This window comes from Chelon labrosus (genome assembly GCF_963514085.1).
Source record: "Chelon labrosus genome assembly, chromosome: 2".
NCBI classification, from domain to species: Eukaryota; Metazoa; Chordata; class Actinopteri; order Mugiliformes; family Mugilidae; genus Chelon; species Chelon labrosus.
The window spans coordinates 9,148,104-9,174,216 of NC_140338.1; the positions used below are offsets into that span (position 1 = coordinate 9,148,104).

The 26,113-nt window shown below is 41.4% G+C and overlaps 1 protein-coding gene across 1 annotated transcript; it reads right to left on the reverse strand.

Moving 5' to 3' along the window:
- Nucleotides 1-4,917: 4,917 nt before the first annotated feature.
- On the reverse strand, nucleotides 4,918-24,796 carry LOC311502817 (MICAL-like protein 2). The gene is made up of 16 exons (XM_084565211.1): nucleotides 22,908-24,796; nucleotides 20,498-20,546; nucleotides 17,015-17,156; nucleotides 16,732-16,919; nucleotides 16,367-16,494; nucleotides 14,426-15,061; nucleotides 14,122-14,330; nucleotides 12,384-12,447; nucleotides 11,716-11,855; nucleotides 11,512-11,576; nucleotides 10,900-11,023; nucleotides 10,702-10,792; nucleotides 8,669-8,742; nucleotides 8,458-8,572; nucleotides 7,976-8,022; nucleotides 4,918-6,540 (listed from the first exon to the last, which is right to left on the reverse strand). Exons 1-16 carry the CDS (start codon nucleotides 23,048-23,050, stop codon nucleotides 6,467-6,469), a joined length of 2,289 nt encoding a protein of 762 aa, XP_084421337.1. The 5' UTR covers nucleotides 23,051-24,796; the 3' UTR covers nucleotides 4,918-6,466.
- Between the last annotated feature and the right edge of the window lie 1,317 nt (nucleotides 24,797-26,113).

Genomic DNA, 26,113 nt, shown 5'->3' on the forward strand with positions numbered 1-26,113 from the left:
AGTAAATGCACTGAGTTACCTTTCAGCATTAACTGATTTCAAGATTAGAGATGTTTATTGTCACAGTAAAAGTGGCAGATTAGACCATAGACTTACAACAGTAAATAAAGAAAAGAGAAATCTGTTAAATTAAAAGATTAAAAGAATAATAATAATTTAACCTTTAATTGTCCCGCAATGGGGAAATTGCAGTTCCTGCTGTTTGACCCATCCATTTGTTCACACAGTAAGTTGGAGCAGTGGGCTGCAGCCTCTAAGGACGGCGCCCAGGGAGCAATTTGGGAGTTAGAGGCTTGCTCAGGTCACCTCAGCCATGGACACGGCGGGAGATGAACCTGGGTCCCAAGCTGCACCTCACAGCCCCCCCTGAGCTGAGTTCAGTAAGAGAAATGTCTTTTTAGACTGGCTTTTAAAAATGTAAAAACACGTCGCATGTGACACACACTTAACATTAACTCATGTTTTTAATGTTACATCTTCTACTATTGCCTTTATCTGAAAGTAAACGAATGACTGTGGTCAAGTTTTCACCATTGGACTTGACCATTTGCAGCTTTTCAGGGATTATTCTCTTTTGTATTTTCAGGCCACAAAAAAACATAATGCAACAGACCAATATTTGAGCTTTCACTCAGCTCGAAAATGTGAGTGGAAATATTTACCCTGATAGATGGTGTTTGTGATTCATTGAGCACATATCCTCTCTGTCTTTCACATTACTCACAGAAACATAAGCATCCATCCATGGTGGGGCTTACTGAACACACACACACACACACACACACACACAACCACACACACTCATTACCCTGCTGGCTTGTCACAGACACTTGGAGAAACACAAAGAAGAAGACCTCAACCAAAATTCTCAAATGATTTTCCCGCCTGTCACCACCACCACCACCACCAACAACAAGGTGAGTGTGCGTTTTTACTCTGTGTGTGTGCGTACGGTAGTAGAGACCACATACAAAGGGTTTCCATGGGCGACATCCAGAGGTTCTGAAGAGGGTCCACGTGCTGTGATCGCTTTTCCAGCGGCCTCTGTCACAAAGGCACGCTTACACTACAGCAGCGCTCCTCGTCAAAGCAGGGAAGATGGAAAATATCCCAAAACAAATCAGAAGGCAGCAGTTCAGTTGCATCTATTTTGTTCCGCTGCGTGTTGTTACACTAAAAATCACTTTGCTATGGATTCCATACATCAACCCAACACTCCCCCCTTCATGCAAAAATCTGTCTTCACTCATAAATCTGTCATCACTTTATTCTCAGTATGCTGCAGCCACACAATATGGTGTGCTGCTGTGTGTGTGCGAAAACAAAGAATTGCATCCAAACATGGACTAAATATACGCTGGTGGAAATTCTTTTTTTTTTTTCAATAAAGCCGCCTACATGTTGAGATTACAGCGCTCTCGACGTCTGCTTTAGGACGTCTGACTGGTTTATAAGAACACTCATACATTCATCAAGATACACAGAGGAAGTGATAAGAAGCAAAAGAAACACAGCAAAATGATTTCACATCAGCTCAAAGAAAGAAACAGATCCATAACTGGAGCGCTAAGAGTTCCTGTAAAATATTACCGTACTACCGCGTGTTACCGTATTAAAACAAGACTTTAGGAGCATAATTTACTATATTTGGTGCTATGGTTGATGCCTTTCAAGACTACCATGCTTAATTCCTTTCAGAATATGGGGTGTGTTTCAAACGATGCAACTCAAACAACGGAAAAGTTCTCCAACCAATCAGAAATAAAGATGTGTCGGCTGATTGACAGATGCCTTAACTGCTAATAACTGTTCATCCTTTAAACTTAATCCGCTGTCAAATAAAAGATCCTTTTATTGAAATGAACGTGTTTGCGGCACGCACTTCATATCAGGCAAATTTAAATTAAGTATTGTCTTTCATTTCATCAGCCTCTTAACCTATATGATAGCCGCCATGGGCAATCTCCAAAAAAAGCTAAAGAAAGGCAACTGTACTTATAGAGTTTCTTGAGGACATTTCATCAAGTAGCTTCTTCAATTCCAAATGACTGGTGAGGACTTGGGATTTCAATAGGAACATCTGTGGTTGCTGCCATTAGAAACTCACATGACTAGTGTTTGTTATAGGCATGGGCTCATATCCATTAGCCTGTATAACAATCACATAGATAGCATGTATGTAGTTAACTACGAGGCTACTTATCCAGCCATGCTAGTGCAGTTAGCTGTCGAGACGTAGCCGTTGGTTCGGTTCTCAATAACCCAAGCCTGCTGTATGTTTGTTTTCCGTCCCTGTCGCTAGCTAGCTAACACAAAACTCTTCTGTTAAATCTTTGTAAGCTGAATCTCTGTACAATACCACAGGACACAGTTATAGGCATCTAAATATTTATATGCCCTCAGTTTCTCTTTAGTGTGCACACTTGGTTTCTCCATCAAGTACGTGTAAATGTCTGGCCTTTCCACAACAAGTAATCCTGTCAGATAGTCCGTCCGTTGTGTTATTGCGTACGCTCAGTTCTTGTTAACTTTTCCAAGTAACGCTCGCGGTCCTGGACAATGAGTGACCGTACATATTAAAAAAAAGAAACATTGTCTAAAACAAGCCTACACAAACTGCTAGTTATAGTTAGCTAATGTATTCCTGTGGCTAGCTTGGAGTCCAGGTAAGCCCCGCCCACTAAAAAACATCATGTTTCCTAACAGATTCAGACAGACTCCTGCTACCTCAGCTCTGATAAACTATCATAAAAAAAAGACATCACTACAGGTGCACCAATGTAGGAATGTCACAAAAAGCACCAGATTTAACCTTCTGGTTGTCACATGGAAGTGGCTGAGGAGGACCCAAATGCAGGACACTAAGCGGAGGCAGAGACGGTAACAAAATTACTTCAATAAAAACTTCATAAATTAGGGAACAAAAGGCGCTGCAGGAATGGCAGGTATCCGAATACACAAAAGAACAGGTAAGGACCCAGATGACAACTCTGGAACAAGAGAAACACAAGTATAGAACAAACATCAACATCACAGAAGATTTGACAGAGAAGAAAGTCAAAGGCTGGGCTATATACACACATGGGCTGAGAGGTTAAGGAGACACAGGTGAAACTAATGAGGGCGGAGCACACAAGGAGAAACCAATCCAACAATTAAAGGCGGGAAAACACAGGAAGTAAAACAAGACAAGAAACACCAAGGAAGAACTTTACTAAACCAATCAGAAAATACTCAGATGTCAAAACCATGACACTGGTGACCTATGAAATACATTTGCCTCACACTAATTAGCTTAATCAGCATCCTGTGGCCTCGCATGGCTTTAATATAACGGACATTTGTTTACTGTATTTATTGATGGAGACAACTTGAGTTGACTTGAAGGCAGCATCCGACCCGTGCTGCGCGTCCAAGTTAAGTTTCTGAACAAAAAGAATATGAAAGATTTAGTGTGTCAAATTATGAACACAGCTTTAAAAAGAAAAGTGAAGAAAAGACCATAAAGGCGTGTGAAACAACAATACCAACAGGTCGGATGTTTGCCAACGCTGCATTTACATAACTTTAACGTGGATTAAACAGATATTTGCCGTGAATGGTTCAGTCGCATGTCAGAACAGAGCTGAGCCCTCGCCAAATTTCACTAAACTGTTTAAAACTCTGTGTGAATAATGTCTGGAGGGCTCGCCGCGTTATGTAAATGAACCACCTCAAAGGTATATTTACAGTCAGCGCCGAGTCCCCCAGCCTCACACATTATAACTGCACGTCACTAACTGTACGACGACTCAAAGGCACATTTTTCCCCCCTCCCCTCCCACCATCACCTCCCCCACCTCCCCAAAGATAAACGCTGTTCCAAAGTTAAGCAGAGACGTGATCGATTCAGACACACAGAGCTGCACTGATGGAACGTTTTATCACGGGCTGAGGGAGGACTCGACAAACATTTTCACACATAACAACAGGAACAGATGTTGCCTTTAGAGAGAGACAAAGATTACACCGTTTGGAGATTTTCACACTAAGAGACATAAAAAAACAACAACCAGAAGCTAAAAGTCAATTTCCCTGCTCTTTTCTTCTTCTCTTCTTTGATTGTATTATTTTTCTTTTTGCCTCTTTGCTCCTGTAAATGGATATTTTAACTGTAGCACAGAGATTGTTCCACCGTTTGAAAAGCTTTTGTTTTTTTCTGTAAACATAGCAGTTCCTTCTACTGACGGCTCACTTTTTTTAAAATAAGTTTTTGCAAGTAATATGATTTAATTTTGACCCACTGCTCAGTTTTCAGTCACAAGATTGTATTGTTATAATTACACAAACTTTTTAGATGCTCAGATGCACTGCACATTAAGATTTCGGTCCACTCCTCCAATACTACACTTTTGGGGTCTTGAAAACCTCAAAATGGAAAATATATAAGTTCTCCCATATGCTGCACATGTAATTGCCAATTCTTGCATTAGTACAGTGAAAGCTCTTGATGACTGCAGGCGCTCATAGCTGAAGGGGAGACAGTAGAATAATTGTAATTTAAAAGAGGGGCCTTTAACTTGCAGCTAATGAAATATTCCCCCTAAAACTATTTCTTTATGGGAAAAATAGCCGTTTATTGTTCATTCCAATGCCCATATGTTCTCTCTCTCAACTCAAATTACTGCTTTTAACATCTTGGGACGTTTTTGCACACTTTATCTAATTATAATAATTTTGTTTTACTTTTTTTCCGGACTAATCACAAAGATAAATTAAAGACAATCTGCATATTTTGTATTGTTTTCAGTGGAAAATAGAACACTCATCTGCTGGGGTGTAAAATCATTATTTTTTTGTAACTTTTCTTTTAGTACATAAGTTGAAATACTAGATGAACAAATCTATATCTGTAACTATGTGTTTGGGATGTGCATACAGTCTGTTATTTACACAGACAGATGATTCCAACGTGCCCGGAGCGTCAGTGACATGGAAAGTCACATACTGCCTCCTGGTGGTCGCCCAGAGACACTGCATCTTAGCTGCAGCCACGGCAACAAATCCTTGATTGGTTGAAAATGAGCAAAACAAATTAAGTCAGTTAGTATAAAAAATGTAAGTAATCTGATGCAATTAAAACTAATCTGAGGCTAAATGCAAACACCACAACTGCCCCTGCAAGAGCTACTACCAGCTGCATTACTGTATAAGGTTTAGACAACTGACATTTTATGTACATATTCTTATATGATTAAATAAAGCCATAGAGAAAATATGGACAACTACTGTTGCCCTCTTTTTATTAAAATTTATGCAGCAATTCATTTAAAATCCAGGCTCGTTTCTCCATTTAATAGCCAGACAGTTGCAACCAAGCGCTTGACAACATTAGCATACAGTATATACAATGTCTAATTATGTGCATTACCAACTAGTTCTGTTAAAATTGAACAGTTTGGCTACGAAAAAAAAAAGTTGCTTTAGTGCTTTAGGAACTAATTTACACACAAAATGTCTAATTTGGACACGCGGGACAGTTAATTCAGGTGACAAATATTAAAGAACATGTACAAATCCAGGTCCAATGTGGACCACTTCTTCCATTCGAGACCCAAACAGCCAACCAACCGAATAATTATGTAGATCGTGAGTCGCGTGAAAACAAATTAGATTCACTCTTTTCATGTAGTCAGCCATAAAAACAACCCAAATTCCTCTTCACGTGCATCAGCAGACAGAAAACTAAAACATCGAGGAGACAGAGAGACCAGGACATGACTCTCTTCTGAATATTTACTGATAGGGTAAGATGTAGAGCTCAGAAAAACGTACACGTCATTTATCTGCTTGTCCTCTGGTTGTGAACCAGTAGAAACCCCTATTAATAAAAGCATTCAATTTGAAAATCTCATTAAAAGGACAGTGCTCTGAGGTTTATAGGTATTATAAAGACTGCATGTTTGCCCTGTAAAGAAAAGTACACAAGAACTTGTTAAAAGAGAACTGTACAAATACAACAACAAGGTCAGACAGAGACCCTGGAGTTACTGTCGTCTTTCCCACCTCTTTGATGAGCCTTGTTCTTTAACTCTTATTAGCAACTGTGTTAATGTATACAACCAACATTTCAATAAGTTGGAGCAGCAATGTATGTGTGCAAGCATTAAGTAGACAGATTAAGACTAGAAGGGGATTAAAACTAACAACTGGAGCGCTGAACCCAATCACATCACGGCTAGTGAGTCATTAACCCCTTTAAAATGATCTGAGTTCGTGTGCTACGCCGGCAGGCAGGAGAAACGTCGGATCTTGAGTCACGCACCCGACAGAGGGAAGGGTATTTTTCAAGGAGCCCTGGATGACGGCTGATCACAAACGCTCACAATATTCCCAATGTTATCCCATGAATCACAGGCTGAGCACACAGACGCTAAGCAGCAAAAACGGCAGAGGAAGAAGAAACAGCGGCGTGTTTTGCAGATCGTCATTCTTCCTTCTTGTTTCCCCAGCCGAACAGTTTGGCCATCGGAGACTTTTTCTTTTTCTCCTTCTTAACGCCTGGAATAGAAAGAGAGAAACATACATTTCTTCATGTAGGCCTATGCAGATGTGATCAAGACAAAAAAATAGCTAATGAAAAATAAAAATAGCTTTTTGCCTCCTAAAGCAGTAATTACTGGAAGATTGTAACAACACTTCCTGTATACACAGCCAATATCTCTTGATAATGCAGAAGTTTTCTGAAAACCAGTTTACTCTGTCCTTAACTTTTAACTGGCTAAGAAACTTCTTAAATTTGTTTTAAAAAATGGAAACTAATATAAAAATGAAAGAAAATTTGAAAATAAATTAAGCCTAGCTAAGCGAAATTAAGACAACTTACACTATGCATGCACTACTGTAAAGCTTAGTTAGCCTACAGTATGCTACCAAACTAAGTTAAGATAAGCTAAGAAATATAACTACGCTACTAAAATAAGATAAGCAAAGATAACTCATGCTAAAGCCTACTCTACTAAATTAAGGTAATGTAAGAATCTGAAAAATATCAGATAACCTGTGCTACACTGCTAAACAAAGCTAAAGACAGCTATCACTATGCTACTAAAGAAAGCTAAGATAAAGATAATGTTGTTAAAATAAGCTAAGCTAACTCGTACTATGCAACTAAGCTAAGCTATCACACACTATTCTACTAAATAAACATAAGAAGCTAAAAAATATAACTTATGCTACGCTAGTATGCTAAGCAAAGAAAACTAAACAAAGCTAAGACTGAGATAATGTATGCTACTAAACTAAGCTAACTTACACTATACTACACTAAGCTAAGGTAAGCTAAGTAAAGATAACTTGCACTGCACTATGAAGCTAAGCTAAGCTAAAATATGAGGCTAAACTAAGCAATGATAAGCTAATCTTTACTGATCCAGTATCTGTAGCTCCTGCATTTGAAGCAACATGTGTGTAAACTAACATAAATGGTGAAAATAAATGGTGAAACTTTGGCATTAACTTTATGAATCCATTAAAATTCAAATGACTAGCGTTTAGCCCACGGACGGCATTCACTCGCTGTGACATAATGACCTTTCACTGAAGTTCAGTAAATCTCCTCAATTTCAGCCCTGCTTTCCTGGTCATGAATTGCAAATGAAGCCAGATTTAACTGCGTTTTATCGGAGGGTCAAACTAACAGTCTACATCATCCATTTGTCTAATAGGAACGCTGCCGACAAAAAGAGAGGGGGCATTTTGTTTGATGCTTTTTTTCCATTAGCAGTCATTAGATCAAATGAGAGGAAAACATTGCCCGGCGGCGTCCTCAAAAACGCACCGCAGCTTCACACGTCCACAAACCACACAGAGAGAACTCTATCTGCTTCAATTGGATAATTTATAATCCAACTTAGCTTTAGCGACACTGCGGATGTGGTAACTAACGAACAGAGCGTAGGCAGGTGGCGGTGGTGGAGGTGGTGGACACACTTACTTAAACTCCTCATCATCTTGTTCAGCTCCTCGTCCTCCTCGTCCTCCCTGAGGAAATGAAGGCACAAAAACCCTGCGTGAGTGACCATATTCTGTATATAAATAATATAATAAACTGATTCATTTATTTAACTAACTGGTTTCAATTTAGTTTATAAAATGTTGGAAAAATAATCATTTAAATTACAACATGCAAACAGGTTCGAACCCAGAACCTTCTTGCTGCAAGGCATCACTGCTAACGTCCAAATCACTTGAGAAGTGTAGGAACTACAGTGATATTTGGAAATCTTTGTCTCGCAAATTGTTTATTTGGAGGGGATTTTTACTTTAATTCTGGTCTTCAGCAAGTGAACTCATGTTACTAACTTTGTGAAAACTCGGACCACATATAAAAGCAGCTCTAAAGTTCATACTCTTCACCCAGTATGTATCCAACCACCTAAATATTAAATGAACTCCCCGATCCGTCTAAAAACACACCTGAGTCTGTCCTCGTCCAGACCATCTATAATAGCGTTCCTGTCGTTGACGATCTCCACCAGTTTCTCCATCAGCTCCTTTTCTCTCTTATTGTCCCAGGCTGTTTTCAGATGTTCTGCGGATCCCAAAAAAAAAACATATTTCAGTGTCACGCCACAGCTCTGACTCTGTTGTGAACTGCGTAGTATCTGCTTTCAACTAAAGCCCTCACCAGGTTTTTCCATCAGTCTCCTGAGCTCTTGTTCAACACTCGGTTGCTGTTCCTCCAGGTCCTGGTTTTTTCCTCTAAACACACACAGACGCACACAAAAAAAAATACATGGTTATTGTTTGTCTATTAAGAGTCTTATCACACATGACCTGTCATTTAGAGGTAGCACTACTATATTATAACAGTCAGAGTGACATTTGATGAGCTTGTGTTGTGTTTATGTTCTGTTCTGTTGTTGTGCCACTGGTTGACATTATTGCTAAGTACATTTGGAGAGTGTGTATCCATGTTCCTGATGGCAGTGAATGCACCATGCCAGAGAAGGAGGCATGACGGGAGAGTTTTCCATGGGAGAGTTGCATGTTGTGAGCATAGACTCTATAAAAATATGGATAATGCATCCCCACTTCCTTGCATTGGCCAAACTGATGCTATTTTCCAGGGATACGGGTGCTGCCATCTTGCGAGTTTGGATACAGAGTCTGAGCAATACGGTCTGAGAGTGGAGAAATGTGGAGCCGCATTATCGATGCCCCATCCACACTTACGCCAGCCTCACTCGCGTTTTCATTTATCAATACTGAGCTCACCTCTACCTCCACCAGTTACAAGGAAACTTTGGATTACACACTATAATTCTTTATTTAGTTTTTCCAACTCTCACGGTCCTACGGGACAGCTTCTTGGAGCAGTTGACATGGCAACTTGTAGTCAAAATGATGTCACATCCTGTTTTTATAGCATCAACTAACTAAAACAAAACTTATCAGAAAACTTGACACCTGAGTATGCATCAATATTATACTAACTACCTATTTTTTTTTCATTTGACGTGTATTTTAGTGTTTTAGTTTGGCCCAAGTCCCATCCACTAACATGGAGGAGGTGGAGCTTATGACCTATACTGCAGCCAGACACCAGGGGGAGCTGTACTTGCTTTGGCTTCACCTTTAAGGAGCTGCCCCATCGTCCATCTTTATTTACAGTCTATGGTTGTGAGGGAGAGATTGTGGCTGTTGATTGTGTTGCCGTTGCCTACGGCCGACAGCAGACTGTGCTCAGGTTTGAATAAACTTGCAGCTGCCGTATATATAATAGCCTTATCTTCGTTTGTTTTGTTAACGTAGTTCACAACGTAGGCCTCTACAGTTGTATCTATCGATAACAGTATTTATTTATTGCATATGCAGCTGTACTACATGCATCTGTGGCAATTTAAACTCTTTAGCACCCATTCTAGCAAAAATAATGCTCATTCTGAATATATGTCAATTATCATGTGCACTCTAGTTAAATTCTTGTACCTATAATTAGCTTGTACGGCTGTATTTATCGGTCTTCATTCACTGCATAGGCAGCAGCTATCCTGTGTAGTTTGAACTATACAGTGAATGCACACCGTTATTGATATCTGTAAAGTTCGACTTGTATATTGTGTTTACTTTCTGTTTAGAAAATCTTTTTGTAATTCTGTGATAGATTAGTGCAGCAGTAGTTGCAGTTATAGTAATTATTGTGTGTGTCTTCTGTAGAACAGTGGGACAAGGAGAAAAACTATTTAATAACTCTGTATGTTTTTAAGTTTTTATATTGTGAATCTTGATTCTTGAGTCACAGGCTCAGTTTCCATTGTGATAGAGCCTATGGCCACTAACTCACTGTAATTTTGGGAGATAGTGACATGTATTTCATATTCTTTAAGTCAATATTCAAAAGCAGATGATGGCGTCTAATACCTCTAAGAGTCTTTAGCATTTATTTAGGAGAGAGAAGAGGGAATAATTTAGCAGAACCCTGCTTCACACTTCTGTTCACCGCAGCCAGTGGGAGGGGGAGCGAGCTGCCTCGTTCCAGGACGGCCTGCAGTGGGACGGAGGAGGGCGGACACTGGGAATTCAAACTGTCAGCCTTCTGGCCACAAGTCTGTTTCACTAATCGCTAAATTGTGGCGTGCCCCTTTCCTAAGAGTGTGTGTGTGTGTGTGTGTGTGTGTGTGTGTGTGTGTGTGTGTGTGTGTGTGTGTATACACTCACATGTAGACCAGCTCAGACTCCCGGCGCATGGCCAACTGCTTGTTCCTGATCAAGTTGAACCACTCATCCATGAGTGAGTCGTCCTCACCCTCTGACACACGAACACACACACGCGGTTAATCCCGGATGCACCCCTTCTCCCAAATCTGCCTTTTTTTCTTTTTTCTTTTAACACCGCCATCCCGACTGAAGACTCACCTTCGTCGTTCTTGCGCAGCCTCTTCTCCAGCTCCACTCCTCTCTTCTCCAGCTCGTTGAGCTGATTGTCGATCTCCTGAAGCTCCCTAAAGATCTCATCTCGGGGAATGTAATCGGGCTTCGTCTAAAGATGTGAGGCACAAACACAAATTAAGTGGATGATGGGAAGCAAGGTGCGGAAATGACGACGAAATAACTCAGCTATTAAATGACATTTAGTGTGCAGCCCAAAATAAGACATTAAAGGATTATTGACACAATCTAAGTGCAATTACTTAGCTAGCAACTGGTATAATAAATTACATCTTTTTAAACTTTCATTATCATTTATTTTACAACTTCATTAACTATATCTGTGTTTCAAAGACTGATTATATTCATTAACTTCTTAGTTTTCCCATTTCTTTGCTCTTAATATGCATTTCTGTCATCTGTAAATACCGTTAGCATGCTAACTTAGCAATAGCTTGCTGGCTAAATTGATTTAGCTCCTGCTACAGTGTTGCCATCACAGTACATCTTCAACACGGCCTTCTGAATCCTTGTTATCGTGAACGTCCTAATGTTAGTGGGGAGTTGAAGCAAATGTATTTTCTGACCGAGGTTGAATACCTTGGAGATCTTTGATTCTGACTTTGTACCGTTAGTGATTTGATCTTTTGGGCCATTTGAAATTCCTGAAAAAGGAAACAGAGAAGAAATAAATTTACGAAAAACAGAGGAACTAGGAGGAGACAGCAAAGTGGGTGTCCCTCTGTTAATGCTCCAAATTGTCCATTTAATATTTAAACACGACGCAGGTGACCACGTTCTTACCTTTAGATGCTGGTGGAGTGACAGAAATGCTCGGGCTGGAGGGATGAGTGGACGACGAGGAAGGCCCGACGGAGAGCCCTGAAGTCTTTCCAGCTCCATTAATCAGTGGTTTAGTGGAAGGCTGTGAAGAACCAGCGGGTCTGTGGATGGATGAAGGACGAGCAGATGAACAGAAAGAGAGAAGAATTAATTAATGGCAGTTTATCTACGAGTAGTCCGTTGTCTGTGTTGCTACAGTCCTTCATTTTGATTCATGACAGCGAGAGGAAAGGTCATCTGGGGAGAGGAACTCTGAGCGATGAGCATATGTTGCACCACGGAGGACTCTGCTCAGTCCTGACACCACTTGGAGCTACATGTGGCGGAAGAGGAGAAACCGAAAGCCCCGACTACAAATGATGGCCGGGCCATTTGGAGGAGCAGCAGGTACAGGCTTCCTGTGGGAGGAATGTTTGGAGAGACGGATGGAAGACTGGACCGCAGGATGGATGGACAGGACGCGAGGAGGGAAACTCAGACAGTTAATGCTCCATGATGTCGATATGCTGACAGCCCCCCTCCCCCCCGTACAGATACGTCCTGGTGTTATCGGGAACAGGAGGAATTATTCTGAAACATGAATATGGTGACAGCACCGAACAAATAGAGGAAAATAAAACAAGTCTTACTTTGTTTCTTTGGAGACAGTCTTGAGCATCGACCTCCAGTCAGCAGGAGACTCATTTTCTGACACTGTTGAGAAAGAAAAAAGAAAAAAAAAAAAAAAAAAACTTTTTCACTTCCTGGTTCAGTTCCTTCATTACACTCATGTGCCGTCCGCTATTAACCTCCTATTACAATTATATTGTATATATGAATAGATGGCTTTTTACACCAACAACAAACAGACAAATGGTGAAAACAATATTAAAAAAATAATAAAGACAATGGCCAGTGATATTTAAAAATAGATAAAACTCATAAATCAAAGGAATCCTGGTATAAGGAAAGTGTAAAAGTACCCAAGAGTGTAGGGAAAAGAAATGGGCCGCCTTTAGATCGACATGTACGCGTCAATAATGAATCAGTGAAGCCTCTAAATCGTGAGCACATTACAGCTGGATATATTGCAGTGAATAGTATGAACCAGAATGACCACCCTGTGATTGTACTGTATGCCTTCACCAACCAGTCAGGGAGCAGTCCAGACATGAGACGTGATTTAAACAGTGACTTAAACCCGAGTTTAAAGTTGAATTCAAAGAAATTCCCTCAATGTGTTCCTGAGACGTCACGTTGGCATGAATGGCATAAACATGAGCCTTAACCTTTTGACACCTAATAGATGGTTTAGGCTTCTGCGTCAATTTGATGCCATACACAGACCCTAATGACGTAGCCTGAAACGTGCACCTCCCCAGAAATGCAACTAAGAGTTGCAGCGTCGCAGACTGCAAGAGCTGTGATTGGTCCACTTGGTAGTAGCGTGTTTCTGCTTTAGTATTTCCAGCTGCTTCGCCATCTCCGCAGTTATCGAATGGATTGTTTTGGATCAATAAAGAACACATCGAGGTATGGTTAACTGAGGAGGTTCGGAGTTACAAACGTTTGTACGACTCTTCTTTGGTGAAATTTCAGCAACAGTTTCAGTCGACATTGTTGAAAGTGAAGCAGGAAGAAGAAACAAAAAAAGACACAGCGACGACGAGTGGCATTTTTACAGAGGGAGCCGGATTGACAAGGCACAAGTATAAATGGCTCACCCTGGCGTAGGCTATGTACGTAGGTTACGTACGCTAAAAGAGCTTTAAATAAGCCTCAAAATGTCAGCCTGAGCTGTTTATTTTGACTATAAAATCAGAAAATGTCCTGCGAGTAAAGCTTTTGTCATTTTTTTTTTCTCCTTCAATATCTGGCAGTTATTTACGATTTACTGCATGTTAAAAAGAGTGTAATAACCTTCAGATGCAGGATACTTCCAGTTTCATTAAAGGAAAATCTGTAATTTTTTATGTTTTTATGTTTATCTTTTTTTCTTATTTCTTCGTATTTTACTTATAATCATGTTTATTACGTCTTCTCTTTTTTGTTTTTCGTCGACTATGGAATAAAAGAAATGTTTCAGTTTTTTTATTATTTTTTGAATTTCGAAATGAAATCAAACAACAGCTGTTTTTGCTTCTGGTTTTAAAATCAAATTTGAACAAAACAAAAAAATGCACGGCCCAAAAACAAACCATCTTTGTCTCAGCCCTGGGCAACTTAGCCTGGAATGAATGGGCGCCATGTTAAAGTTTTTTTTTTTCCCCACTGAAGCTTTTATTACCTTAATGTATAATTTTATACATTAAACAGTGCTTTGGGGCCTAGTTATGTTATGCAACTTATAAAAGCGGAGACACTTTAATAAAAGTGTGTGAGTCAAACCTGAGGTGTTGGGTAATGTGCTGCCAGGCTTTGAGGCTCCTCTGTCCGGAGTCTTGGCTGTGAGTCCGCTCTTGCTGGCCGGGCTGGTGGTAGAGCTCGTTGGCTCTGGAGGATGCAGGTCAGCGAGGAGTGCCGGGTTTGCTTTCAGCTTCACCTTCCCCTTGACAACCTCTGTCTCCCTCTTAGGTGTCTCAACCTGAGACTGAGGTCTGGAAAGAGGATATGAACTCATTAAATACCCTTCTACACCAGTAGAGGTCAGACTGAAGCAGGACGTGAACGTGTCTGAGGTTAGATTTCTTACTTGTCTGTTTTCTTCAGAACTACCTTGGACCACGATGGTTTGCTGTTGTTATTGTTGTTCTCCTCGGCAATTTTCTTGGAGAGGAAAGCTGCTGCTTTTGTCTTATTGCTCGTAGTGTCCTCTTGTTTTGAACTCGCCTTCCCACCTGCAGCAGCTGCTTTACCCCCGATATTTACAACTAGGGACACAGTCTGACCAGCTGTGGCCTCTTGTGCCTTACCACCCACACTCTGGCCTTTATTTACGTCCACGCTGATGCTTGTGGTCATTTTCTCTTCATTGTTAGCCTGTAAAAACTTGTACTTGGAGTCTTGCGTCTTGGCGGCGGTGGCTGACACACGAGGAGCGGCAGTGGGATTTGAGGTGGCGGTAGAGGTGGTCGTAGTGAAGGTAGAGCCATGTGAAGAGGCGGGTTTGGAGACAAAAGCTGCTGGACTTTCTTTAGAAGCAGAACTGGGAGCTGATGAGGAGACGCTGGGAGGGGTGCTGGTTTTGTTTGACAGCCATGAAGGTCCCAGTTTGGATGGTGTATGTGTGGAAGTAGCTGTGCTGGTTTTACTGGAGCTGGGCAGGGGACTGAATCTGGAGACACTGGTGTTTGTGGGTAAATCTCGAAGAGGTGCGGATGGTAGCGTCCTGAAAGACAAAAAGGCATAAACACACATAATGGTAAGGAAATTCTTCCAGCGCTCACAATGCTGTTTTACCTCGAATACACATACTTCTTAATTGTGCTAAAATTCTTTAAGCTATTTCAAAATTAACCTGAATATGAGTTAAGTTTTTACCTTACTAGATGAAGATTATGCCACAGAAATGTGTAATTAACAGAATTAAGGGTAGGAATAAAAATAAAAACTACATTTAGCATTAACTGTGTTCTGGATAGCAAAAGCTAGCTGGTTTGTTAGCTGTAGCTAAAGCTAACTCAAACAATTTCTTGAATTTGAAAAACAATGTCACGATATCTTAGTAAATGAGTTTGTTCATTGAAAACAATAAGTTAAAATTACATTTTTTTGTTGTTTCACGTAAAACACCGGATAAACAAATTTAGCTAAAAGCTAACTAGCCTAGCTTAGCATTAACCGCGGCCTCTGTAGCAGTTGACCGGTTTTATTTGATTATGCCGATTTTAAATCATATATTTAAATGTTTAAACATCATAGATTAGACTAGATTATTTCAAATGAGCATACGTGATAGTTTATGCTAACTCATAAAACAGATTTAGGAAATTAATAAAAAGAAATGAAAGGAAATAAAAACTAAACATGAAAGCCGGAAGCAAATTAACTTATACTATGTGAATATGATACAGTGGATGTTGTATTTTGTTACGACAAAAAGTAAAATTTAAGCCTTCTTTAAAATTAGATTAATGAATCCACTTTAAACTTTAATAATCCATTCATCATTTAAAGGGGAACTACTGTTTTTACAACCTGGACCTTATTTCTGGCATAAAATACGATTGTTTACTCACCCATATAACTTTGGTGTCATTTTTAGTCCTTCAGAAGATATTTAGCTCCATATCATAACAAAATATTGGTGAAATGAACGAGTTTTGTGGCAGATAATGTGTTATTTAGAGGCTGCGTTTCGGTGCCCCAGTCACTTCCACTATATGGATATACGCGGCGCTACGCTGGAGCTAAATATCTTCCGAAGGGCTAAAAATGACACCAAAGTTATATGGGTGAGTAAACGGTCGTATTTTATGCCAGAAATAAGGTCCAGGTTGTAAAAAACGGTAGTTCCCCTTTAAAGACACAACTAGAAAATACGACAGGTAACTTCACTTTGAGTTACTTTATAAATAATTCAAATGCAACCTGATATAATTAAGGAAAGGTCTTTAACTGGTCCGGTGGTGATTCACTGAGACTAAACTAAGGTACACAAAGATTATTATGTCTCTTCTCACTGGGTCCTTACTTTGCACAGTTCCTGTGATAGAGCTTCCCGTCCACTAGATGACGCTGCACCAGATGAACATGCCCGTTGCAGACCGCGCATTTATTACTCAGAGTGCCTGTCTGACGGGGTTTCTCAACCGAAACATCCTGGAAGAGACAGAGAGACACAGAGAGAGAGGGGACAAAGGGGACAAGTGACTGATGGGAGCCAGTGTGGGCTTTTGTCTATTACATAACAGAACTTTGTTCATCTGTTGGCACAGACAAAGGCTATTTAGGTCATCTTTGACATGGCTAGAGTGATGAACTTCCACAATATCATTCAGGAAAGTATTTCCAAAATCAAGACTTTTTGAAAAGCTTCTTCCAGCCGTCGAAGTTTACCTGTGGTGAGATTCTGGGTTGTTTCGGAGAATGAGTGGGCCTTGTGATGTTGGAGGACGGGGGAGGGCTGTTCTCTCTGGCGGGCTTTGAAGGGGAAAACACCTTAGCCGACACCGGCTGGTTCTTCTTCCCGGATGGCTCATCCGCGGGGCACTCAGCCGGACGCTTTATACCTGCCATACCACCAACTGTGTGCAAACGGCACATAAAAACGTAGATGAGAAGGGGAGGAGGGTGGACAAATATGAGAGGAGGACGCAGCGAAGGCACCATTGATACTCACTCGGGGAGCGTCCATGGAAGCAGTTGTAGTACTGAGAGACGTACGTCAGGATACTGAGGCGGTCGGGAACCCTGAGAGCCACCATGTCCTCCGCATCCAACAGCGCTGGAATTCCCAGCTGCTCCTCTGCAACCTGGAACGCCTGCAAATAAAATCAACGTTATCCAACGAAATGGAGGAAGCGCTGAGGCCACAGCAACAGTGAATTAATAAAAGCAGAATGTCTGACTTTGTGAGACACTCCTCCAAGAAAGACATCTTTAAAGACTTAAGGCATTCAACTTTAAATATGAAGACAATAACGGCTTTATTTTCTTTTAACACGTAGCCAGTTTTTTGACCTTCTTGAGCAAAATCCTGCAGAGAAATGTTGTTGTAGATACTGTGAATTGTAATCAAGGTTTTTTTTATCTTTGGATAAAAATCTTTGTCCAAAAGTCTATGAAACACTTGACGTAAGGAAGTCAGTGGTAGGCAGGAATTTTCCAAAACTTGAATCACCAATTCCATGGAACCATAATAGAGACAGTAAAAACAAGCAAAGGCATGCCAGCTAGCTCCAGAGGCACAACCTAATCAGTAATCCGAGTATGGAGGCAGCCATAAAATCCATGTTTACTTTCCTGTGCCCTATGGCCCTTGTTTTACTGTCATTTGATCAACCAGATCAAACAACCTGCTTGTTTCAGTTGACAGACAAAGTGGTTTAATGTACCTCAATGTAAATCTTAGCTTTTGCTTCATGTCACCGTTTGTTTTCAGTGATAGAGTTTAAGGGGAGAAAGTGAAAGTAAAGAATCCAACAAGGCAGCCAGAGTGAAAATACCCACATTGAAACACTCTGAAACCTTTGGCAATCACCTGACGATTTTGAAATCCCCCCAACGTTAAACGGTGCTGACGCAACATCCACAGTCAACAGACGTGTGGAGGCAAAACATGCCCGAAAGGTTTTACCGTCGTTACTGGCAGATAAATCATTTATGGATTTAATTATTCAACGTTTACATTATTAACTATTTCTTGTAAGTTGATGTCTTCAGCTTGCCTGTTGTTACTCGAGTGCCACGCGAGACTGTAACTCACCAATACTACGGCTAAGCGCAACAATGCAACAGTGTTTTTGTACCACTTCATATTGTTGTACAGCTGCGCAACGACAACAAAGACATTTGATTTGATTTGATTTCTGACAAACAGCTGACAACCGTAAGTTTTCCAATTTCTTGAACATCTCACATCATTATCCTTTGACATACACCGATCAGGCATAACATTATGACCTTCCTAATATTGTGTAGGTCTACCCTTGTGCCTCCAAAACAGTTGTGACTCATCAGAGAATGGACATGGGTCTTCTGAGGGTGTCCTGTGGTGTCTGGCAACAGAATGTTGTTAGTGAGGACCTTTGGTTCCTATGGGTTGAGGGGTGGGGCCTCTGTGGATCATCCCACAGATACTTGATCAATTTTGGATCTAGTGAATTTGGAGGCCAGGTCACCTTAGGCTGTTTTTCTTTTTTAGTTGTTCCTAAACATTTTGTGTGTCTGCCTGTGTCAGGCTGCATCCTGCTGGGGATACTAAAAAGGTCAGAGCCGTCTCCATTTCCTCAGGAGGCTAAGGTCGTTTAATATCTGCGGGAAGCTGCTGGACATGTTCTACCAGACTATCGCTGACAGTGCCCTCTTCTACGCTGTGGTGTGCTTTGGGGGTGGTGGGGGGCAGCACTAAGGAGAAGGACACCTCACAGCTGGACAAAGTGATACAGAAGGCGAGCTCTGTGGTAGAGGCAGAGCTGGAGTCCCTGGCATCGGTGGCAGATGCAAGGACCTTGAACGAAATCCGGTCCTTCATGAACAATGTCCACCACCCTCTACAGGACGCCACAGTCATGCAGAGAGGCTCATTCGGTGACATGCTGCTATTTTGGTCCTGCTCCACGAACAGGTTGAGGAGGTGGTTTGTCCCTCAGGCCATAGGACTATACAACGCCTCCCTGTGACTGTGGTCACTGCTGAAACTACTATAGTTAAACTAGAATTTAAGATAATTGTCTCCATTCTAACGCTGAAAATAAATGTTCCTCCTTAAACATATTTAATTGATATAACATTAGGGTATCCCTGTTAGCTGCACCAGCCTCACTCTTATACAGCAAATAACAGGAACCTGTCAGGATGATGCATTGTAGCACAGCAAAAACTAGAGCCTTCACAACGACCTGTCATTTGAATAGACACTCAGCAAACAAAAATAGATTCTTCTGTTCATTATGTCTGGAATGCATTAGATCACATCAGGTTAATGTGGGCAGGTTAAATGGTAACAACGAGACGTTTGATATACTTAAACATACTTATAGAACGGGCTAAAATACGTTGAAAGTAAGAGATAACTCTTCCGGTAATGGCACCAGAGCAGAGGTCAGAGTGATTCATTTCCTTATCCATTAAATATCAGGTACATCAGCCAATCAGACAAGCATTAACGCGGATCCAGGTGGAATGATTCACTTAAGCAAACAAGATATGAAGCCTACAGCCCTGTGTAGACTGTGCAGAGGATATAAAGTCTACAGCACTGTGTAGACTTCATATCACAGCTTCAATCAGAGCAGTAAAACTAGTTTAGCCCGTTTTCACGCCAGTTTTTGTCAAAAAAATAATAAAAGTGCAGCCAAGACTGACGGGAATGCCACCGGTTTCGTTGGTACTTGGTAAAAAAGGGAAAGGGAATCATTATTGATATTGCTGTTCAGCGGATATAAAAGTGAAGGGATCCCCGGCTACGTTTACACGGGCAACATTTCCTCAGAGATGCCAATTAATTAAGGTTTTCACGGACACTAAATCAAATTATCTGAAAGGATTCATGTTTGTGTCTTCTTTGGACGTGCTCAGAGCGGTTTGGGTCGCTGTGGAGCGTGGAATCTGCCGGAAATATTACAGAAGAAGAAGAGGTTTACAGCTTTATTGACTCTATTGAATTGATTAAATAGTAAAAGACGGACCAAGATGGAGGCAACTCTTTGTTTAGCTGCCTCCGTGTTTCTGTCCTTCACTGAAACCCGTTGCGCTACCTGATCACGTTACCCATGGGCTATTCATTCCAACAGAAAATATAAAAGAAAGAGATCAAGCATTCACACGGTTATTTGGCGCCGATATTTTCCTATTAAAGGGTAATATAGGAGGTTAACACCACCTCTCTTAATCTGAATATCCCTTCAGATCGCGTCAGTGAGTTCCCATCGAGGTGGTTTTGTTCTGATCATTAGCAGACTACTTGTGTCTGTGTAAACTTAGAATGTGGTTAAGAGTGAAATATTGCAGCAGGCTGTCATTAACAAGGCCAAAAAAAAAGCATGGAGGGCCAGGAATCAGTGAGCTGCTCTACTGGAAGTCTGTGCATATTCAGGAAATGTGAGTGTGTGTCAGAAAAACAAAACAAAATTAAAATTAAAAACATTCAGGCATGTCTTACCAGTTTGTTGTTCTCAAAGACATTATCCTTCCTCAGAGAATCAAAGTTGCTGCAACACAAAGCAGAAAGGAATGAACACGAGGAACAAAGCACATGTGTTCCAACTTCCCTCCTTGTTTTATCTGTTGACAAGGTACATGCTTAGTCACACACACACCGCTTCCTCACATTTATCATGACAGCGACAGCGTTGCGGCTGAGTCACCGACCCCGTGCTCTCAAAACCGAAAGGTACGCGAGGTTCAGCATGCGCTCATGACTGTGTTTAAATTGAGCAAACTGGAGATGAGCCTTTTAACCAGCGCTTAGCTCTTCAGCCCGTGTAAACACACGAAACAGAGCGGCCACGCCGGTCTGGCTCGGGGTAAGAACTGGAACGGAGAGAGGACGGCGACCGGAGCAGCTGTGTCTCTTCTTGAAAAGAAAGAAGTGTCTGTCTAATGACCTCTCTGGAAACAGTAATAATAATAAAAGCCTGTGTGTGAAGCAGCCAAAGTTCAGTTGCAAGATGATGAGAAAAAAAAAAAGAAAAGAAAAAAAAAAAAAGGCTTTGCAATATGAATCAAGAAGTGAATCAAGGGATTAGCATGTTATCTTATTCAGACTAACTTGTGCCAGGGTACTTTGAGGTACAAATATTATTCATTGGTCCCTGGTGGAAACTCTCCTGTTACTTGGAAAAGGAGCCGTTTCCTTTTGTTTCCTGCAGAAGCTCAACAATGATCTTAAATTCCTTCTGGATTGAGAGGGATGTCAGACGTGCAGAGAAACTGGACAAAGCACAACTATCAGTAAAAATACTTTTCAATCGGAATCAGAAATATTTTACTGATCCCCAGACGGGACTTCGGTCAGACGTGAGAATCTGCTGCTACTAGTTGGCTTTATATTATTACTGACTGAATATCTGAGTCCATTAGAGACTTAAGACATTTCATAAATCAATCATACACCGATCAGCCTTAACATTATGACCACATTCCTAATACTGTGTAGGTCTCCCTTGTGTCTCCAAAACAGTTGTGACTCATCAGAGAATGGACATGGGCCTTCTGAGGGTGATCGCTGTTATTGGGGGCCCTTGAGGGGAGGGGCCTCTGTGGATCATCCCACAGATACTTGATCAGTTTGGGATCTAGTGAATTTGGAGGCCAGGTCAACACCTTGCGCTGTTCTTAATATTTTTTGAGTTGTTCCAAAAGTGTTTTTGTGTGTGTCTGTGTCAGGCTGCATCCTGCTGGGGATGGCTGCTGCCATCAAGGAGTGTCATTGCTATGGGGTGGGGGTGCCTGGTCTGGTCCAGGTGGGTGGTACATGTCTAAGTAACGTCCACACGAATGAATGCCAGATCCAAAAGTTTCCCAGCAGAACACTGAATTGTCAAAAGGTGGTCAATGTTGTTTACTCCACCCGTCAATGGTCATAATGTTATGGCTTGTCTGTGTATAATCCAGAGAGTTGTCACTGAAGTTGAAATAACTTTAATTCAAAGCTGTGAAAGGCCTGGCATGTGTCAAATATAGAGTACGAGCAGCTTTTTAAGGGAGCAAATAATGATGGACTACTTTCAAGTAAGATTTCTTAGGATAGGTAGATTCTGGATGACGTGTACTAACCAAGTCCCTAGACCTTATCAGAGGGAACCAGAGGGAAGAACTTAAGGAAAGCTGCTTGAGAAAGCAGAGAGGGAGGCGGCAGTGTCTCTGGGCGAGAAGACAAGAAGTTCCGCAAGGCGCCAAAGTAACTTCCCAAGAGTTCAAAAAGAAGAGGGGTTAATTATTTAAAGGTCACTCCAACATTCCTCTACATCATCCATCTCCTGCCAGTCTGTGTAAGCGCTTACATAATGGATTACCAAACCGAAACACACTGTAAACGTCCACATAAGTTCATACTTCAAATCAGGATCTTTATGACCATTGTTTGCGTCCGTCTTTTCACCTGCTCTTTGACCTGAACGGTTTTGCTTTCAGGTTTCAGTCCGAGACTTAAAAGGTGGACCAGCTTCCAAAGATTTCATTTTAGTCGGCTACAGCTCAATAACATGGATTGCAGATGCATAAGCGTGCAATTTTCAACACCCCCAAAATAGTTAAGTGGCTCTTTGTGCAGACCACGGTGGCCCCTTTGGTCCCTGAGCTCCACGGAGTCCACAGCTGAGCTCATTCTCATGTTTACAGAACCAAGAAGCTGCACTATGATTCCTCTTTTTCAAAACCAAAGAAAAGAAACTGCTGAAACCTCCCACGAAGCTGGGAAGTAAAACAGCTTATGTGGTGAAGAGCCAGGATACCATAAACTGCCTGTGACTCTGAGCCAGGATTCAGAGAGCATAAACAGACTGGGACACTACAAACTTCACCCGGTTCCCGTTTCGCTGCGCCGTGTGTGTCCTTCGGTTTCTACTTACATGAGATCGGGTCTGTGTTTGTGGATGAGCGCGCAGAAAGCCATGCCGTCCCTGAAGGACGTGGTCATGTTGGTGATGGCCACATCCCGGTAGCCTTCGCACTGGACCCGGCACCACAGCTGCAGATTCTTCACGGCCGACATCCCGGAGGTTCAGAGCCGGACTGATCCGTGTGTGAGAGCTCAGCAGAGCCGCTGTAGTCCTCCAGGAGAGCTCCCCTCCCCTCTCTCCACTCTTCTCTTCCTCCCACTGCAGACTTTTAGAAACTTTCCACAGGAGCTCGGACACCACGCCGGTTCCGGAAAGCAGAAGAATGCAGGACGTGTGTTCGTGGGAATCACCTACTTGAGTCTAAGAGATCGGAACGAAACTCGTTGTGACACCTGTGGAACGTGCGCACTGTGACGTAGCGTGGGTGGAGTTCACTTGAGTGTTTTTTTTTTTGTTTTTTTTTAACTCTTTCATTGTGTGTGTCACACTGCCCTACATCATGAAGCCTCAATCCCAGGGCCGTAGAAAAGATTTTTGAGGCACAAAGTCATGAATCCAAACGTGTCCAGATCATTTATTCATTCATTCACCTTCTGTGACTGCTTCACCTGTGAAGGGTGTATCCAGATCATTTTGAGGATTAAATTACAGCCAGTGTTTTGTGCATTTCACCTCTCTGTATAAACTAAAGACAAACCATAATCCGCTGCTTTTAAAAACCCACCATGTAAAGTCCCCCCTCAGGGCATTAAAAACACACAAACAGTGTTGTGGATGTGCAGCGAGAAGCGGCTAAACCACCTCCAGAATAAGAAATCTATCAATACCTGAACAAAGGTGCTTCCACACCCATGTCCCAAAAGTGAAACGTAATTATTTATTTAAGGACTGCGGCTAATGCGCAGCTATTTCCTAAATAAGGAGCGAATGAAGGGCGAAACCAGTTCACCGGGTGCGGTTGTTGCTTGTTTGAATGTCAGCCTGTTCCGTCCTGTCTGCTGGGTGTGTCTGTTCACCGAGTTACCTGACACCTGCCTGCACACCTGAGCTGCTGATAAAAGCAACAGAGAGAGAGAGAGAGAGAGAGAGATAGAGAGAGAGAGAGAGAGAGAGAGAGAGAGAGAGAGAGAGAAGAGCCTGTTTGCAGATTTAAACATGCCTGTGTAGATTTGCGTCAGGTTTGTTTTTGGTTTTGGTGCATATATTTCATAAGATAGAAAAAGTTACTGGTACATATGTAGCACCACCATGTGGCTATTTATAAATCACATAATAACACATAACTGACCATAACGCTAGTATTTTTGTTTTTGTAAAGCAATATTTCCACATATTCCTTCTTCTACTTTTATGTTACTTTGACCAAATTCAGTACGTAATTCAATCACCAGCACTGATGCCTCACAGCAAGAAGGTCCCGGGTTTGAATCCATGGGCCGACTGGGGCCTTTCTGTGTGGAGTTTGCATGTTCTCCCTGTGTCTGTGTGGGTTCTCTCCAGGTACTCCGGCTTCCTCCCACCATCCAAAGACATGCTGGTTAGGTTAACTGGTGATTCTAAATTGGCCGTAGGTGTGAGTGTGAATGGTTGTCTGTCTCTCTGTGCTAGCCCTGTGATAGACTGGAGACCAGGGTGTACCCCGCGTCTCGCCCGATGACACTTGGGTTAGGCTCCAGGAATAAGCGGTTACAGAAGATGAATGAATGAATGAATTCAATCACCTTTTAAAAGTTTTCTTTATTTGCCATTCATTGATCATTTTCTAATTTCTAATTTTCATAACCCGTTGACCGTTCACCATGATTCCTGAAGAAATATGTAAATCAGTCCCATTTCAAGGCATACCACATACAGCTGGGGACGCATGTACACCTTTTAATTATCGTGGCTCAATTAACCAAACCTTTACATGAAGAATGGCCACACAATCCTTTCAGCTAATTGTTTTTACAGTATGATTTTGTATAGTTGGGTTTTATGAGGTGGCGGTACAGTGGAGTAGTGGTGGTTAGCACTGATGCCTCACAGCAAGAAGATTCTGGGTTCGAATCCAGGCCAACAGGTGCGTAGGCATAGGTTCTCTCCAGGTACTCTGGCTCCCAAGACATGCTCGTTAGGTTCATTGGTGATTCTTAATTGACCGTAGGTGTGAGTGTGAAAGGTGTGAATGGTTGTTTGTCTCTCTGTGATAGACTGGCGACCTGTCCAGAGTGTACCCCACCTCTCGCCCGATGACCGCTGGGATAGGCTCCAACCGCGACTCTTCACAGGACAAGCGGTTACAGAAGATGAATAAATGAATGGTTTTATCAGCACTGAAGAAACTCTCATAAATTCACTGTTCACTGCCTGTCCCACATTAAACAGCAGAGGAATTAGGAAACTAGTTGGTGAACATAGCTGAGCATTTAGCAGCTTTAGAGCCAAATATTTCCCTCAGGGGTTGGTGGAGACCAAAAATAGAGCTAAAAGAAATTTGGACCACAGATTTTCCAAGCTTTGAAGTTACTTGACATTTTATACAATTCAGTTTTTTGAAAGGATAAAAGGCTCAAACATTCCCAGTCTTTACATCACTCAATCTTTACTGATTTCTGACTGAAATCTTTGGTTGTAAAAAAAAATAAAATAATAGAAAATCTCAATAGAAACCTTTTATAGACACGTTTTATTAATCTTTAATGGCACCATTTGAATGAAACTGTTCATAAACATGTTGATTACACTTCATTTTACAGGTCCCACATAATGTTCTAGAAAAATAGTGATATATAAGTAGATATAACTAGAAAGGACTGCTCTAACTCTTTTATAGACGTTATATTTAAAATAAACTGTGTTAAACTGTTACACTTCCCAATTATCCTTCTGTATCTTAATCAGCTGTGTGTAAAGATTTGTTTGTCCTCAGGCAAGTATTGGTTTAAGGGACAAAGCTTCTAAAAATAACTGATGAGTTAAGTATTTGGTTGTGTTTAAATGAGGCAGCTGTCTTAAGTAACCTTCTTTCTTGTTTAAATTCTATCACTCTTCCTGGAAAAACCTATTAGGAAATCATTACTCGTTGCTGGGAATTTTTTAGTCAGCCGTTACTCCACATGTGTTGTATTATAGCTTTCGTTTCTATGTCAGGGGTCAAACTTGTTTCTTTCTATGTGTTCTACACTGGTCGAATAAACATTAATTCAATCACAACCAGATGCTTTTGGTCTGAA